At 39.1% G+C, this 17,647-nt stretch overlaps 1 protein-coding gene across 2 annotated transcripts in view; it reads right to left on the bottom strand.

The window, feature by feature from the left end:
- AP3B1 (adaptor related protein complex 3 subunit beta 1) overlaps positions 1-17,647 on the bottom strand; it is a 127,977-nt gene that overhangs the window by 19,885 nt on the left and 90,445 nt on the right. For both annotated transcript variants that reach the window (XM_083576036.1, XM_083576037.1), the window contains exons 23-25: positions 8,125-8,356; positions 5,366-5,450; positions 2-99 (exon numbers count right to left, since the gene is read on the bottom strand). In XM_083576036.1, the coding sequence (XP_083432162.1) occupies positions 2-99; positions 5,366-5,450; positions 8,125-8,356 (415 nt within the window). The remainder of the gene's footprint in view (position 1; positions 100-5,365; positions 5,451-8,124; positions 8,357-17,647) is intronic.

Raw genomic sequence — 17,647 nt, 5'->3', positions numbered from 1 at the left:
CCTCGTTCTCTCTTAAAGTCTTTTTCTGACATAGTAACTGGTAAAAGTAGTTCTCCGACAGGGGGTTGAATAGTAATACTGAACTGATCATCTTTTGTACTGTGAAAAAAAGAGAAAGGTAAATGAATGGTTTAGTAAGATAAAACACTTGTCTTATCAGTAAAGAAATAAGGAACAATTTATATAATGACCAGTCTTCACCCGTGCCAAAAAACCAGCCACCAAAATTTTAAATATTCAGCAGAATCCATACCTAGGATGTTCATTGTTTTCACCTCTGATTACGTCATTCCACAGCACACAGAATGGCTACATCTGTGTTCCAACTATGATAAAGTGGTAAAACTTCTATATCCCCAAATTACTGTGCCCCAGAACCAGTGCCTTTTTTCTAGTAGTACGCAGTACCAGCACCTTTTTTCTAGAAAAAAGCACTGGTGCTGGAGTGCTTTCTTCCGCCTTCCAGACCTCTGTGAGACATGGGGTAAGGCCAGAAGTTTAGAAGTGGCCAGGCAGGCCCTTCACCGGCGCCCTCTGGGCCCTGAGGTAAAGTGTGCATGTAACAAAGCTCTCGTAACACCGTTGCTACCACCAGCGCTAGTTGCTTGGTAACTGTGCACAACCACTTTAAGCTGCCAGAGAGCAGGATGGAGATGAAGGAACCCTTCCTACGGCACCCCACCCTCCGCTTGGGTCCCTGCACATTTTCACTGCCACTGCCACTTTTACCACACCAAGCATCAATCTGTTTCTATGCCAAAAAAGGTAGGATTGCGTGTTCTTTTTGAAGGCCAAAAATCATATTGTTACCACCTTCATACAGAGAAATATGCAGTGGTTTTGTAGATCTGAAATAAAGCATGGAAAACTTCAAGAAAATAAAGGGGTGGTATTGGTCATATGTAAGGTGAACATCTTTCTAAGCGTGCTAAATAAGTGTTAGGTCCAATCTTCAAGTTAAGGATTCTCTCTTTACTATCTTTAATTAGATGTATTTCTTGGAAAGCTTTGCTTAATAAAAATAGTGCTTACCAAGGAGTTCTTCCAGGAGCTTTTAATTCTTTATTAGAGTTTTGCATCATTTATATAAGGAACTATTTTAAAACTCCTAAATGTTTTATTACCAATTTTTACCTTTCCTTTATATAATTTGCTTTTACTGAATCGCTTGCTCCAGTACATTACAAGAATAGCAAATTTTGCTATGCAAATCACAGTCAATGATTGGCATCTAAACCAATTGATCTACCCATTACCACTATCTGCCTTCCCACACAAGCCTTACTACAAAGCTATTGATTTAAACAGTGCCGATCGGTTTCCATTTTCTGATTTTGGGCAGGCTAATTAAGAAAGTGAGTAATTGTGATTACATTGCTTCAGGATCAATTACATTTGATGTAAGACAAAGTACTCCTTTTGGAACAATGTAAGGGAAATAATTATAATCAGAAATGGTTTATGGGGGTGAACCTTTTCATAACAATACAGCCAACACCACACATACTTTTGTTATTCTGCGGGCTTAACATATTTAAAACAAATAATATATAAAATGATTTTAATAGAATCAGTAAGCTTAGTTTACATGGGTAAACTATGTTCTATTAGAAAGTGTAAGAGAAAAAGGTAAACATTATTTTTGCAGGCGAACTGGTGTGGATTGTCATCTTTGACAATCATGCGGAGAATACAGGAAACTGGCATCGAAGGGCAGCACAATGCAATGGCTGCTAGAATGGATTTGGAATGAAGAGGTTTTTATTGAGAACTTGCACTTCATTCTTGGATGTCACAGGGCTAGAGCGCTAGGCAATGAAAGTATCTCAGAACCCTCTGTAGGAGTGTCAAGATTCAGCCCTGCCCCAGACTTGAACCTGAGGTCTCCTCAGAGGAGCAAGGGGAGCAGGACCCTCCACTGGCTCTCCACACTATCAGTGACCATGAAGATATCTGTGCCCCAGGACTGAAGTCTCACACTCCAGCTGCCGGAGTTCCTGGCTAGCTCTTGGACCCACCCACCCACCTTTCCTCAGGACCACAGCAGTAGAAGAGATGTGAGCCAGGCAGAAGCTTTAGAGTCACTGCAGAAATACCAAGTGAAAAGGAAGTGGATGGAAGCACCTCCTTGGACCAGGGCCGCCTGGCTCAGAACCAGGAGGGAACAAAGCCTGCAGTTTCTATATAAGCTCCCAGTCTGAAGCAACAGCTGTAATCTGAGCTCCAGCTTTTTGGGGGGGAATTAGACAAAGTGGCAGTTGACCGGAAGAAACCTAGTGCCTTGACCCTATAAGTTTTGGGTGTCACTGACTGTTGTTTGAGGATCACCTTGCCAGCTGGACTCTGGCTGAGAGACTGAGGTGGGTTGGTGCTGTTGGAGGCTGTATTCCTAGAATTTTAAGGATACAGTCCCAACCTCCTTTGAGTCCTTTCACCTGCTTGTGACGAACTGGCCCCATTTGTACATCCCATTTAGAACGTATGGGAGAAAAATATGTGTTATTTGGTACTCCTTAAAATATTCACTTAGCTAAAAGTTTAAAATCCAACCTCTTTTTAGCAACATAATTTTACATTCATTTTAACTGTGTGTTTTAAACAACCTTTAATTGAGCAGTAGAAAAGCAACTATTTGGTTTCTTATTTCAACTCTAAACTTGGTGCTTAGCTTGAGCTGTGTCATTGGGTTCACATTGTCCAAATCATTAAAATGAATACACCACTGGTGTCTGAGGCAAATCTATTTACAGTGACGTTACTCATAGACCGGTGTTGAGGAATATCGATCTTTCTTGTTTGTCTAATAGGAAAATAATAAACAATTACTAGGCAATGTTGGAGAAAGTAATCAGTTTTTATATATCACTAATACAGCAGACCTCCCAAAACATAAAGGTGATGATCTGCATAAAATCAATGTGTTATGCTACATTGCTTATATTTATCACTGCAAAGAATCTCAAGCCTTCAGTGGCTTAAGTCTGGAACTGAACTATTAGTTTGCTGAGAGAGGGGCACTCAAAAGTGCACATACTTTATATAAAGAAATGAACATTTTAAAAACATTCTATGCAATATTCAATACAAGATCAACATACTATAATGCCAAATCATGCCAGTGTTTAAAGATGCTCAAAAGCAGATCATGAATACTGTTATTATATCACTCATAAAAATGCTGCAGATAATTTTAATACATTTTTGAATAACCTAAAACATGATAAAGAAACTACTGGATTATTTAAAAAAAAAAATACCATAAAATTCCACATTCAAGGAAGTATGAAGCCAATATCACTTTGTGGAACAGAACAGTGAAATTACATCTACAGTATATGAACTTCTGCATGTTTATTTCCCAGATTTGTTGAAGCACCAGCAAATTAACCATTAACTAGCCTGCTGAAATTACAGTAAAGAACTGTTGATGATCTTATGGAAGGCTAAGCAGGGAATCACACCAGCAAAAAATCTAATGGTATAATGAATGTTAAGCAAACACATATGACTCTAAGTCTACAAACAAATTGAGACTCATCCACTGTCTTGTAGGGGGAGACCTGGTGTGTCTGGCTGCCTCCAGAACATGAGTGGCACTGCTGAATACAAAAGTAAGCCAGCTGAAATAGGTGGAAGGATGTCACAGGTCTACCAAATTGGTAAATCTGTGCCTGGACTGTACTATTTCAGGCTTCAAATGGGAGACTCTTATAACTAAATGCTCTCTCCCCTACCACAAAACATAACTTCATTACATTATTTTCTGATCCACAATATTAGACAAACAACGGTTTAAGAATTTGTTTACCTTAGATTACTTTGGATTCACACTTTTAGGACTGGGGGCAGGGGAGAAAAGATAGCAGCCCTTCTTTCACACAAATATATAACTGAAGAACCAAATATACATATCGCAACACCTGGGAGTGGAAGGAGCCCAGATAGATTTCTGGGACCCTCCTGGTGCAACACATCCATTTGCTCTTCATAATTTCATAAGGGTCTTGTTAGCAGGGGCTGGGTTTCACTTTGGCCTGATTTGCATGTCACACTAAGCCAAACTATTGCTTGCTTCCTGGACAGCAGCTCAAATCTGCACTGCTCCATGGTTTGGCTTAGCGAGCCATCCAAACTCTCCTCAACCACAATCTGTAACTGTAGGACAAACCTTGGTGAACAAGGGCAGGGTAAAGGGCAAGTCTTGCCTTCAGTTAAATTATGCCCTCAAAGAGGACATTTCATCATTCATTCTTATGGGGAAAGAGTAACCCATTCACTGGTGCAAATGAATGTTAAAGGGGTACAACTCCGGGACATTATTGGGGAAAAGGCTAAACCTGTCCCCTGTTCCCAATGACCCTATGTTCTGGAGCAGGTTCCCTCCCCCGGCCAACCCCACATGTTGGAGCCTACCTACTTTCCTCCATGTGTGGACAGCTGGAGCTACTGAAGAATATGACAGAAAGTACACGGCTTAAATGGACATTAAATTGAGGAGAAGTCATGGGAAACCTATTGCCAAAGCTTGTGATGCTGGTGTCAAGGAACAAGCTTTGTTTCTTTGTTACACATAAAATAAAGCTGCCTGTTCACCCACAGTACTCAGTGGAAACCCCCTCAGTACAAGAGATCCTTTTCTTGTTCACACTAGAAATGATACCAAAACACAGGCATGCAAATGTTAAGTACTGAGCTTTCCAGAGGGGACTAAGCAGATACTTTTACATGTGACTAGTCTGATATAATGGAGGTGCTCACTATTTTGTAAATCGTTTTCTTTCTTTTTTTTATAATTAATTTTTATTCAAATTTACAATAACCAATCCCATTACAATTTAACATCCTGTTTAACTTATACATCTTATAGACTTCCATCAGCCTATTTTGTAAATCGTTTTCTGTGGTAAACAGAAACACTTCCTGAACTTCTTTTGTCTAAAGGGGTGGGATGTCTGGGGTGGTGGGCTTTACAGTAACCATGGTACTTTAAGGTGACTGGCTGCAGATTTCAGCCCCTGGAGACTGACAAGCTAAGACACTGTTGCCAATCTAAATATACTAGCAGCAAGAAAACAATGTATTAATTAAATTGTGCATTATGTAGTTATTTGGAGAGCCATATCATCAGTATAATTATTTAATTTATTAAATTTCTATTGTGTTTCTATAAAAACACAAAAATAGAACTTTTCCATCTCTGTATTAAGCATACTGATCAACCTTCAGAGGCTTAAATAAAACCCACCTTAGCATAATGCGTTAATATTCAAACAGCACAACAGGACAAAAAAACTGTATTTTCTTCCATTCATTTCCCCTACACATTAATGATCTATTTTTGAAAAGCCACTGCAGCGTAACTTACCACAACTGGAAATTGGCAGCCTGGGTAGAATCACAAAAGTCGATCCCTACTGAGACTGTCATAGATTCCCCAGGTTCAAGAGATTCTATTGAATAGAACATAAAGCAAAACATTGAAAAAGTTAGATAAATCAGTGTAACAACAAGGCTTTTGAAAACTTGTATTAGGTTCTGCTTACTTTAACGTATTCCTTAAACATTTACTGACTTTGCAAAATTTTAGAACAAATATTTGCTTGGCTTTTGATCAAGTGTTAGTCATTGGAATGATGAAGAAAATAATTAGATAACAGGGACTGTTAACTGACCCTTTGGGGTTCTCTTCAGTGAGCTGCATGTAGATACATATTTATCAGTGTCAGAAATGACACTGGAGATATTGAGATAACCTTGGTAGGCTGTTACTTGAAAATTCTCTGCTATAATAAGTTAAGAACAAGAAATCTTATCAAACAATTATTCCAATTTACAGAAAATACCTGATTGAACTGTTGTAATGTATTTAACTTTGAGATTTAAGAACAATTTGCTTATTTGTCAGAGGAAGTTAAAAGGATCAGTGAAGAGAACACCTTTGTTCCATGAATTTACTAGAAAACTATAGCAGCCTTTATTTACAATGTCAGAATATGTGTACAATATATTACATGCAATAATATATTATAGTTATTGCATTAAAATACCCAAACATTTAAATTTTAACTAATGGGTAAGATTACTTTAACATGAAACATCACAGAACGTGTTTCAAGAAAAAGTGCTATCCAAAATTTGTTTAGCTAAAACACAGACACACATTACTATACTGATTATTTTGATCACAAAATATGTTATCTTACTTTTAAATCTGATTCTCTTGAATTGCACTTTATCTTCCATGGTGCTTACTTGTTCTGTTTTTATATTTTTGCTGAATCCAGATTCTAACCACCAATGTAATTTCTTACTTCACTTTATATTTCACTGAAAGCTCTTCACAGAACTAAAGATTATTCGTCATATTACTCTATGATGTTCATTTCACTTACAACATATAGACTACACATTCTGGGTACATATGAATGCACTGCTTTTTAATTAAACTGGCTTTACTCCATTCCTGCTTCTTAGGTCTGATTCATATATTTAAGGGAACAATTGTGTACATGTTTGCACTGAAGTAAGGCTCACTAAATTCAACAGACCTTACACAAGTGTGATTAAGATTGCAGATTAATCAAGCAGTCTTCCCCATAAGCATTGTGGGGAATAATGAACAGTCAATATAAGGCATAGCAATATGTGCAGAAAATTCTGGGTTTGAGCCTCATGTTGAGCAAAAGATTCCTGCATTGCAGGCGCCTGGACTAAATGACCCTTGTGGACCTTTTACTCTACAAATCTATGAATTCACATAAGTCTCCTTTCCTTCTTTTTGAAGAGAGGAGTTATTTTGCAACTTTTATGTCCATATGCCCATGTCTTGTCATGATACTGATGTGCTCTCATCCATTTTTCGTCTCATTTACTTGCTACTACGATGCTTTCTTTCTATGGGGTGCTTTATCTGAAGATGGTTCAAAAGTTTTAGTTGCCACTCAGCAATAGCAAAATTTATAGTAATAGTGTGCAGAAAGTGTATTGCTCCTTTTCTGGCTCTACTGCACTGGCTTTGTATTAGAGCACAAGACCTATTCAAACTGCTGGTGAGAATTCCTGAAACCCAATTCCTCTCCACTCTCATGAGTGGGCATTTCGCACTACACCAAAAGCCCTTCTGCTCATGGCAAGAGCACCAACTGAAAATCATGAAAAATGCTAGAATATGATTATGAATGTCATTAGAATAATAGAATGATAGAGTTGGAAGGGATCCTAAGGGTCATCTAGTCCAACGCCAGTGAAGACTAATAATTATGAGTTGTTCCCTCCCCCATTCTGGTGTATTATTAAGAATCATCTTAACAGATCTGTCCTTCACAATTATTAACCTACCTTAATACTTGTGATTTCCTGTGCTATTACAGGAAATACCTCTATTTTATGTGCATGCATCATTAAATATAGCCCTATTCAAGTTCTTTGTTAACATCCAAGGGCAAGAAATGTGTAGAGGGCACGTGTTCCTCTGAACTAGTGCAATGAGATTTCCCCCTCTCCTCTATGTGGTCCAATAATCACTCTGGGGTTGGGGAAACCCCAGAATAGATTTTGGGGGAGGCGTTGGGGGGAGTGTTGTGTTGTGTGAGGATAAATCCTTGTAGTACTGACAGAACATTTTGCTTAGCGCTACACTGAACACAGCCCTATATTGCTAACTTTACTAGCAATATTAATATTCCAGTGTTATTAATATATGTATCAATACATTTTACACACTTTTTTAGTTTTTGCAATTAATTAAATTGCATTTAAAAATCTTAACATTGCTCTATTCCTGCTATTTAATTGAGATGCTACCCTGTTTCAGGACTTTGGACTGAGAATATGGAATATATGTTTAAACTGAAAAACAAAAACCTCCCCTACCACTTATCTGCAGGCCAATCAAAGAAGTACCACAGATATCAATAGGACTGTGGACATTACTATGCACTGGATTGCAAGTCATTAAAGAACTCTGAACCATAGAAAACAGTTGACAGTTAAAAGATCTACCTGCTCCTGGAATCAAAGGTTCGAGGTTTGTTTGTTTTTTAATGCATCTAAGTCTTTAAAAGTTAAGATGCTACAGAGGCTAGAAAAATATATTGCATAGTTTCAAAATTATAGAACAATTACCTATTGGGTTAAACACATGCACTTTCATGCCAGTAGGCAGCTTTTTTTCGCCTAAGTGGATATTTTCTATCTTCTGGTCAGTGGTGTTAGCCAACGTCACTTGGACAGATACCATCTGATCATTGTAAATGCATGGCTGTCTTGAGAAGTGATAATGAGCTGCTAATCCTTTCCCACTCATTCGGTGCAGGAGTTCATGAGTTCTTGTTGGCACAAAGGCTGGAACACTGACCTATTGCATAGGAAAAATTAAAAGTTAGTAAATACAGACTATCAAGTTCTTGCTTGGTTAAAAAAAATAATGCAAGAAATCAATATTACATTCTATGCATACCTAAAACACAAGGATTAGACTGCATATTACTTTCAGGTGAAAACCTGTAAGGAAATAATCAAAGCAACATGTGGAGGGGGGGAAGGAATTTGATAACATTAAAATCTACAGAGGGAAACAGAAAGGAAGGAATGGAGATGAGCTCACTGGTATTCTTTGTATGCATAAAGTCTAAGTTTCAATTCTTGGTATCTCCAGTTAAAAGTGAACTCATGTAGTAGGTTCAAGAAAGATCCTCTGTCCAACACCTTGAGAAACTACTGCTGGTCATAGCAGATGATATTGGAACAGATGGACCAATTCTGCAGTATAGTACAAGCCAGCTTTGTGTGCTCATAAGTAACATATGCAATCAGCCGTATATCACCAGAGCATTAGCTAATTTTTTTTAACTGTCTTTCACATAATGAAAACGCACAAACCAGAAATCCTACCTCTTCCCCCAGAGTTCCTTATCTACAAAGCAGTAAGTGTTAACAGCAGTCTTTTTAGATTCTATTCATAATGATGCAGCAATTTCAGATCAGAATTCCAAACCAGAGACCATTCATTTCATTGTTATAATAAAAATAAATATCATGACCATTACTGGTTTTCAAATGTAGCAACTGCTGCTTTAAATGTGTACATTCATTGTATGATGCACATCCCTTAATAGGGAGAACATCCCCAGACATCTCTCCCTAGTAGACCTAGGTTTGCAGTAGATCTTACTCTTGGTTGAGTCTAGAAACACAGCCAACCTGTCTAGGATATCAAGAGAGGCAGCCACAGAACTGGCACAACTTGCCACTGTTAATAGGAAAAGGATCAAGTGTCATCTCTGCAGTCACAGAAACAAAAGGAAATTGCAACAAAAATGTGCACGGACTGTTTGAGTAGCATTAAGCTGTGTTTGCAAAGTCTGTAAGATTTGTTGTTACATAATGTCCACAGTGATAATTGCACAAAAAATTGTTCTAGATTTAAAGAACTGAGGGGTCAGTTAGACCCTCTTACCATGTACTTTACATTATGGAATAGGCTTCATGTCAATTATTTATGCATGGAAAGTAGCATGGTTTTGTTACTTGCAAATGGTGCCACTCTGAATACTTTCCAACAGATATTCTATTTGTACAACTTTCTCGGAGTACATTTGACTGCAAATGCACCTCCGACCCCTTTTGACCCTGATCCAGTCAAATTTTCCACTGATGGTAGATTAGATTGCTCTGCGAAAACATTTCTATGCTTAGTGCTGTGCAGAAAATAGAGCATCGTGGAACATAGATAAGGCAGAAGGTGGTAAGCAGTTTTTAAAACTGAGTAGAATTTTTTTATTTGTTTAAATCTTAAGTTTTTCTAATTGACAAATTGTACAATTTGTCTCCCAGTTTCAAAAAAACCACCTACGTCAAGATTTTTGCAATATGCACATTTAAATTAAATGTATTAATCTTTAGTGTACCGAGGCTACATTTAATCAATTTAACATCAGATCATTAATCATCTGATTTTTAATCTAGCTAAAATAATCTTTATGCATACATATATGTACGATAATTTTTCAGTGATCTTCAGCTGCACATAGGAACAAGCATTGCTCAGCAGTGCACTGGCTTCACTCATGTACATAAACAATATTACATATGGTGGAAGGCGGGGAAGAGGAAGAAACCCATTCAACCTGTAGAACCTTGTTTCATGTTGCTGTTTATGACCACAGCTTGAGTCAGAGCGTGAACATTTGGTACCAACCTCTTTTGCTGAATTTTTACTGTTCTGTTTTGGCTGGAACCATTTTCTTTTATAATTGCATATTATATTGTTGTAATCTGCCCTGCTGCCTTATGGTGAAGGGCGGATAAGAAATCTTACCAAAAAACAAATAAAGACATTTACACCTAACAAGCAGAATTCTTTTTGCTGCTCACCCTCCCCCAAGCTAGACATTATATGTAAGCACACAGGTCAAAAAGTATTTTAACCCATCAGAAATAATAAAAAACCATTACTGGAGCATGAGCTATACAACTGAAGAAACTCAAAATAGCATCAAGTGGAATTATTTTATGTAGGCTGATTCAATACAAATGTTGTAAATATGTTTAAATGAAGCCTCCCCTAAAGAGTTAACATGCATTTAGGAACTGTATGATAAACCACTACAAATCATATTGGCATACATTTAAGAAAGTCATCTATGTACTTTTAGATGTTTTATGAAAATAACCAATCAATTCTGCAGACACAACATTATTTCTAAAGGAAATCTGTGTGCATATAGATACAGGAAGACAAACCACACATATTTTATCAGTTTATTACAGTAAGCAAATAAGCGTGGAATGAGAGTGCACATAACTGTCTACTTAGTGCTTACTGAAACATTTATAAGAGCTGTTATCTCCCTAATAACAGACAGACAGCGTGCAATTTTAGAAAGGAGAAAAGCTTCATATTTTCAACACTTCACTAAAAAGTAACTGAAGAGTGTAAAATGAAAAATACTCTGTGCAGTTAGCTGGTAATGGACCATATTATCAACTCAAGTTAGATTTATATGATACAAACTAATCACTAATAGTTATTTTATGACATGGCATGTCTGCTTCCTGGGGGGGGGGTGGCTTTAAGATTAAAACTGTAAAACTTTTAATGCCACTGCCAAATATTTCTTGAAGAAGAAGAAACACGCAAAATTTCAAGTTACTGTTTTCCAAGATGCTTTTTCAAAATGTGCAACTCAGCAGTCCAATCCAGGGACCTGTTTGTGTGTTTCAGTGTCCGGAAATAGTCCCGTAAGTTGCCTTTTCGGCTGCAAGAATCATGCAATATTATAGTATAAATGCAAAAAGAGACCTGCAAAGCATTCCACCAACCACCTATGACAGTCCACTAAGAGCCTGATAAACCTCCTATTTCTACCCGAGACTGCAAAAACCGAAGGCCGGTAGCAGCAGCATTTGGCTGTGGTAAAACACAAGTTGTAAGAAATGTATTTGCTATGGAAGGTGTAACCAGTAAGCATTGAAGTGATAAATATGTAATTAAACTTAAAAACATTAGATGTTGCCCTAAATTCTACGTTCTCCATAAGTATTTCTGTTGTTAGACACCGAGTTTATTGCGCTGATAGTGAAATTTCTCACTGCTTTTGCAAATCTAAAATGCACTTTTGTATCAATTCCATTTTAAACACAATTCATGATTTAAATACCGTATTTTTCGCTCTATAACACGCATCTGACCATAACACGCATGTAGTTTTTAGAGGAGGAAAACAAGGAAAAAATATTCTAAACGAAACAGTGGATGTATGATTTTTATGGTTCATGCTGTGGCCACAGACATGTGATCTGACAGTGAGTTTGGGGTAGCCCAATGCAAAAATCCTGAGGATCCATGTGGATCCATGCTTTGTAACCACGTTTTAAGTGGGGAGGGAAGGAAAAGAACTCAAGGGACAAGGAGCACGCGTGGGGTGTGTGGAGAAGGAGCTTTTCTGCGAGCTGAGGGGGGGGGGGGGAAGAGCACTGTTGCTTTAAAGGTATACTTAAGGTATTTGCCCTGTGCCTGGGTTTTTTTTCCATTTAACAGTTTGCAGCCTTTTCCTTCCGCTCCTTGTTTTGAGGCAGAATAGATTTGAGCAAGTGAGGAGGACTTGGATTGCAGGGGATTCGCCATTAGCTGTGTAAAAGCGCTCCTCCTTGCAGCCTGAATATAAGCAGCCACCAGCAGCAATAGAATGGAGCACAAAAAAGCGGTAGGGGCACTAGGACCCAGACAATGCTCAAATCTATCCTGCCTGAAAATAAGCTGCTCCGTCCCCGCGGATCAGCTGAGACGCGGGGATTTGCGAAGTTTCCCCCTCTCCCTCATGCCCTCCCCAGCCTTTTTTTTTACTTCCTGGTTTTCACTGCGCTGGCTCAGAGCTCGAGGTTGGTTTTATTTTGCTGCTGGTTGCTTAAATTTTATCTTTCCTGCCATCCCTCTGCAGCCTCACTGCTCTGTTTAGAGAGCGCACGGACTTTTGCTAGCTCCGTCCCTCCTCCCGTGTAAGCGGCTGCTGCCGGCTTTGCTGCCATGACTCTCCTTCCCTCCCTCCTCCCCGGCTCCAGGTCGCTTTAAAGCAAGCAAAGCGAGAGCCTCGTAGAGTGTGTAAGCGGCTCCCGCTTTGCTTGACTGATGGCAGCCATGGCTCCGATCCGTGCATTCGCTCCATAACACGCACAGGCATTTTCCCTTACTTTCTAGGAGCAAAAAAGTGCGTGTTTTGGAGCGAAAATTACGGTAAATACAACTGCTATTTTAGAAATTCATGCTTCTACACGAATCTTTTTGAGGTTATTGCAGGTTGCCCAATCTTGCAATCCATACTGCTCTAAATGTATCCTTTCTGCTAAAATGTAGCTATTACTGTCTCCTACTTGCTCCCTTTCTAATTTTGACCGACATGTTTTCCAGTTCAACACCACTGTGGTCAGACGCTTCTATTGATCAGATTCAACTCATATAACAAAAGAAACTTGTCTGGATGAAATATACATTTTGTTCAATGAATGTCTATTGTCTACAATCAAAGGAATCTTTAAAATTATGTTTTGTTAACAGTGAGGGACTGAATAATTTAATCTATTTTTGGAAGTAACTTTTCAATGGCCCTTCTATCCAAGACATAATCCAAAAATGACCTACTAAGCTATGAGCTATTTCTTCCTACATATACTATGTGGGTATGCTCCAGTAACTCTGAAATTTAAGAGGAGAAGGGAAGGGACATCAGCTTAGTGTTTAAAGAAAGAAAAGCTTGTGGCATTAAGGGAAAAGTTGCCATATCAAATGGAAAATCAAATGGAAAAATATTAACAGTAACTGTTTTCATCCATTAACTATTACAAATTGTAAGCAAATAAAAGTACTGAATGTTCTAAAACAGATAAAGCATCTTAAAAAGCAGAGACATCACCTTGCCGACAAAGGCCTGTATAGTTAAAGCTGTGGTTTTCCCAGTAGTGATGTATGGAAGTGAGAGCTGGACCATAAAGAAGGCTGATCGCCAAAGAATTGATGCTTTTGAATTATGGTGCTGGGGAGACTCTTGAGAGTCCCGTGGACTGCAAGAAGATCAAACCTCTCCATTCTTAAGGAAATCAGCCCTGAGTGCTCACTGGAAGGACAGATCCTTAAGCTGAGGCTCCAATACTTTGGCCACCTCATGAGAAGACTCCCTGGAAAAGACCCTGATGTTGGGAAAGATGGAGGGCACAAGGAGAAGCGGATGACAGAGGACGAGATGGTTGGCCAGTGTTCTCGAAGCTACCACCATGAGTCTGACCAAACTGCAGGAGGCAGTGGAAAACAGGAGTGCCTGGCGTGCTCTGGTCCATGGGGTCATGAAGAGTTGAACACGACTAAACAACAAAAATAAGCATAAGCAGATACATTTCCACATTGCACAAGGAAAGGATCTTTGATTTCCATTGATCCCCCACACTGCAACTCCCCCCAATTCCAGGATTGGAATTGAGACATTGATGACGCATTGTGGAACTACTGGATCTTCCAGTGCAATCTCATCTGGATCTGTAGCCTGTTGAAGAGTGTGGTCTATTATATTGTTGTCACAGACAACAGAACTGATGTTGTTTATCTTTGTGTTCGTCCTTCTTGACAGGAAGCATCTTTTATTTATCCCTTATCTCAAAAAGGACTTTTTTGAGCGGGTCCCCATAAAGCTTTCCCCCATTGAATGTGGAATTGGCCAGGTGCCCTTGGGATCCTGTATCTACATCCCAGTTGCCAGATATTGCAGAGCCAGATATTACATCTTGCCAAGATGTTCACTATCATTGCTCTTGGAAGGCTGGCACAATGGAGAGCTTCTTTAGGCCATCTACAATGTGTTTGGGTACATCCCCCCTGGAGGGGAGATCATTGACCCACAGGATGCTTATTCTAGCCGCAACGCTTCTGCTTCAAAATTCAAGTGGCACCGCCTCTACTCACTTCTCACAAGCATTCCTTGGTCCTCCTTTGCTTTCAGACAGGATAACCACAGTTTAGGATAAAGTTGCTACTGGCACACCCACAATTGGCCCATAATATTAGTTGGGAAGAGGCAGTGTATATTCACCAGCTTGCATGATGGTTTGTGTTTTTCCAGTGTTGTCTGCCCAGTGTTCCGCAGCTTTTGGAATGAATCTGGGAAAGGGAGGGTACCCAGACATGGCGGTCCATCCAGAAAGGCAGATTTGGCTCCTTTGGTTGCCGCTGAAGCTTTTGCCTCAGTTTCCATGGGTTGTTCCTCAGGGAGTTCCAGGACTCTCCTTGCTTTGGCCACCAGAGCAGGAAAAATTTATGACTGAAGAAGCCTACACTTCAGGGGTGGTGCTTTCAACTCTTCTGCAAACAGCTCGCCCTCTTCCTTATCATTTGAGGCCAATGAGGGCTCAGAATCCGAAAAAAAATGCCCAGGGTGACTGCCCTCTAGGATCCCTTTGGGAAAAATGCAGAATCCAGATTTTCATGACAGAGAATTCCTACAATTTATTTTCATGCCTCAGTAATTAAATTATTTTGTTAAAACAGTGCATGTAGTTCTTAAAATACCGTATTACAAGTACAAGAGTGAAATATGATTCACCACATTTCTCTGAAACGTTATGACTGGTTTTTACAAGATGTAGCTGGAAGCTTTACATTGACATACTTCATAAAGCCAAATCCTCCAAGTGCCCTGGAAATGTGAGGTGCAGTAATGCGAATGTGGCTTGTGCCATTAGAGTGCTTTGAAATATGAGTACTCCTCATGAATATTAAGGTCTGTCATATGCCACAGATTCCCTTCGAAACAGTTGACTTCACAGAGACTAGATATATGCTCTAGTTTTAAAAATATGCTTAAGTACTTTGCTGAACCAGTCATTAACTTGCAAAGTTGTCCACTTGCAAATAACTTTTTAAAAAGTGCTCCATTTTTTACCTTGTTGAAAGTAAAAGCAATATAGAAATTAAATTATGTTGAACTCTTCCAAAAGTTTCAGCCAGGCACCTAAATGCTAAGATTATTGGGACCTGCCAAATTGTTCTGGAAAAGGCATCCCAAAGCAGAGCTGCCACTACAGAGAAGGCTCCATCCCTAGTAGCTGTGAAGTCCCCCTCCAAAGGTTGGGGCACAAAGAGCAGGTCCTCAAAATAAAATCTTATCAGGCAGCTTCATATGGAGAGTATATAACAAGGGTGCTTGTACCTCTGACCATGCAATGAAAAAATATTTGACCCCTGTAGGAGCCTGATCATGTCCTCAAACATCATACACACCTTCACCCCAACCTCAGGTTTCTGTGAGTGTCTGACAACTCTCCCTATACACAACATACTTTTTGTACAAATGCCATTACACATATCATGCAGCAATATTTGTTGTAGGCTGCAAAAGAAGATTAGTGAACTGTCCAAAAATAAAATATTTATTGATACAGAGTGCTTTTTCTGCAAAAGAGTGGTAGTTGCAACTCCTTTATCACATAGTTAGAAGAAGAGGAGAAAGCGAAATGAGGGAGAGTGGTGGAGCAGGGAGCACCAGATATGGGGCAACACTTGGCTATTCAGGACTAAAAAAAACTTTATGTGAATAATTGGGTGAAAATAAGCCATAACAGCCAGCACAAAAACAATGCTTTTCTTTTGTAGGATAGAGCAAACAGAATTTCCCTTGCAAGGACAGCAGGGGGCAAAGCATACAAATTCCTGACCTATATACTACCAAATGTAGGTTTCACTTCATAAACACCATGGGTTTTCTGGAAATCATTTAAGCGACCATTTGCATAATGAGTCAATGATCTCCATTCGCATAACAAGCCAATAACTTCCATTGAGTCACACGAAAAAAATTCTAATGCACTCCCAAACCATGGAATTTGTGGTGCACATATCAAGGTTTGGGTATTAAATCCTTGTGTTTGGATAAGTGAATTCTTGCATAGCCAGCACTTGTAATGCAGGACTTGCATGTACTTAGAATGAACTGATTCATCTGCCACCCTGCCGCCCAGCTTGACAGACTTTCCTAATTCTCTGCTAAGAAATGTGGAGATGATGTTTAATAAACAAAGACTAGCATCTTCTGTGCCATTTTTGTCTATTTTTGCTTTGGGGGGATGTTAACATTTGTTTCTGACAAGGGAAAGTGCATTTCCAAAGAGTGATTTCACATAAGGCAGATATGCAGGTGGGACAGGAAATGCAAGTGCCTTGCAACTGTCTATTTTATATGAAGTTGCTCACCATGGGACTGTATTTCCTGGGCTTTCCTTTGAAGGCATAATCGGGAATGTAAGATCTCAATCATGTTGGGATAGCTTCCATGTTCCATGTAAGCTATTACTAGAAAGTACCCAAAATTGTAAGGACTGCACTCTTCAGACTAAGAAGGAGAAGCTGATCTGTGTGGATGGATAAGTGACCCTCAGAATGTCAACCAATAATTGGGAGTAGAAGCCTGTGCTGGAATAGTGACTCTCCCAAGACAAAAACAGATCATCAAAAACGTCCAGAGAGGCCTGCACTATGCCCACCACCCTTACAAATTCCCTCCACCTGAAGCTCACATGATCAAGGGAAAAGTCCTTGCACTAGAAAGAGGCTCTTAATTTCGGTAGAACAAAATCTCTTGGTCCCAATCATACATGTCCATGCCTAACTCCCTTTCCTGATTTGTTTACTGATGTTACAAAAAACAACCCTAAGATAAAACATGTTTTATTCAACAACCAGAGTATTTTATGAACATGTGCTGTATAAGTTATGAAAGCTTTAGGGATATTTATACCTTTTAGGCAGGGAATTCAAAATCAACACATTATGGGCTGTACATTTCCAAATCAATTTACTCATCTAGCACAGCATGTGCTGCGCTGCCACGTTGGCAAACCCACAAAGCCTCAATTCCAAAATCCACAGTTGGACGATGCCTTTATCAGGACTAACCAAAATGTCACAAAAGTGTGGCAAGGAAGTTTCTTAAACTTATTTTATAAACACAAACCACAATGACTTAAGGGCACATATCTTACACTTTCAGAGAAAGGTAAGAGCGCAGTCAGTTTGCTGTGGAAGAAAAGACAGGGCACTGTAGAGTTTTGCTTTTTTCAGGCAGGACAGAGGGTTGATTTGCATAATATTTTGTATATGAAATTATGA

This window comes from Podarcis filfolensis (assembly GCF_964270895.1).
Source record: "Podarcis filfolensis genome assembly, chromosome: 11".
In the NCBI taxonomy this organism is placed as follows: domain Eukaryota; kingdom Metazoa; phylum Chordata; class Lepidosauria; order Squamata; family Lacertidae; genus Podarcis; species Podarcis filfolensis.
This window is presented reverse-complemented; position numbering and strand designations above follow the sequence as displayed.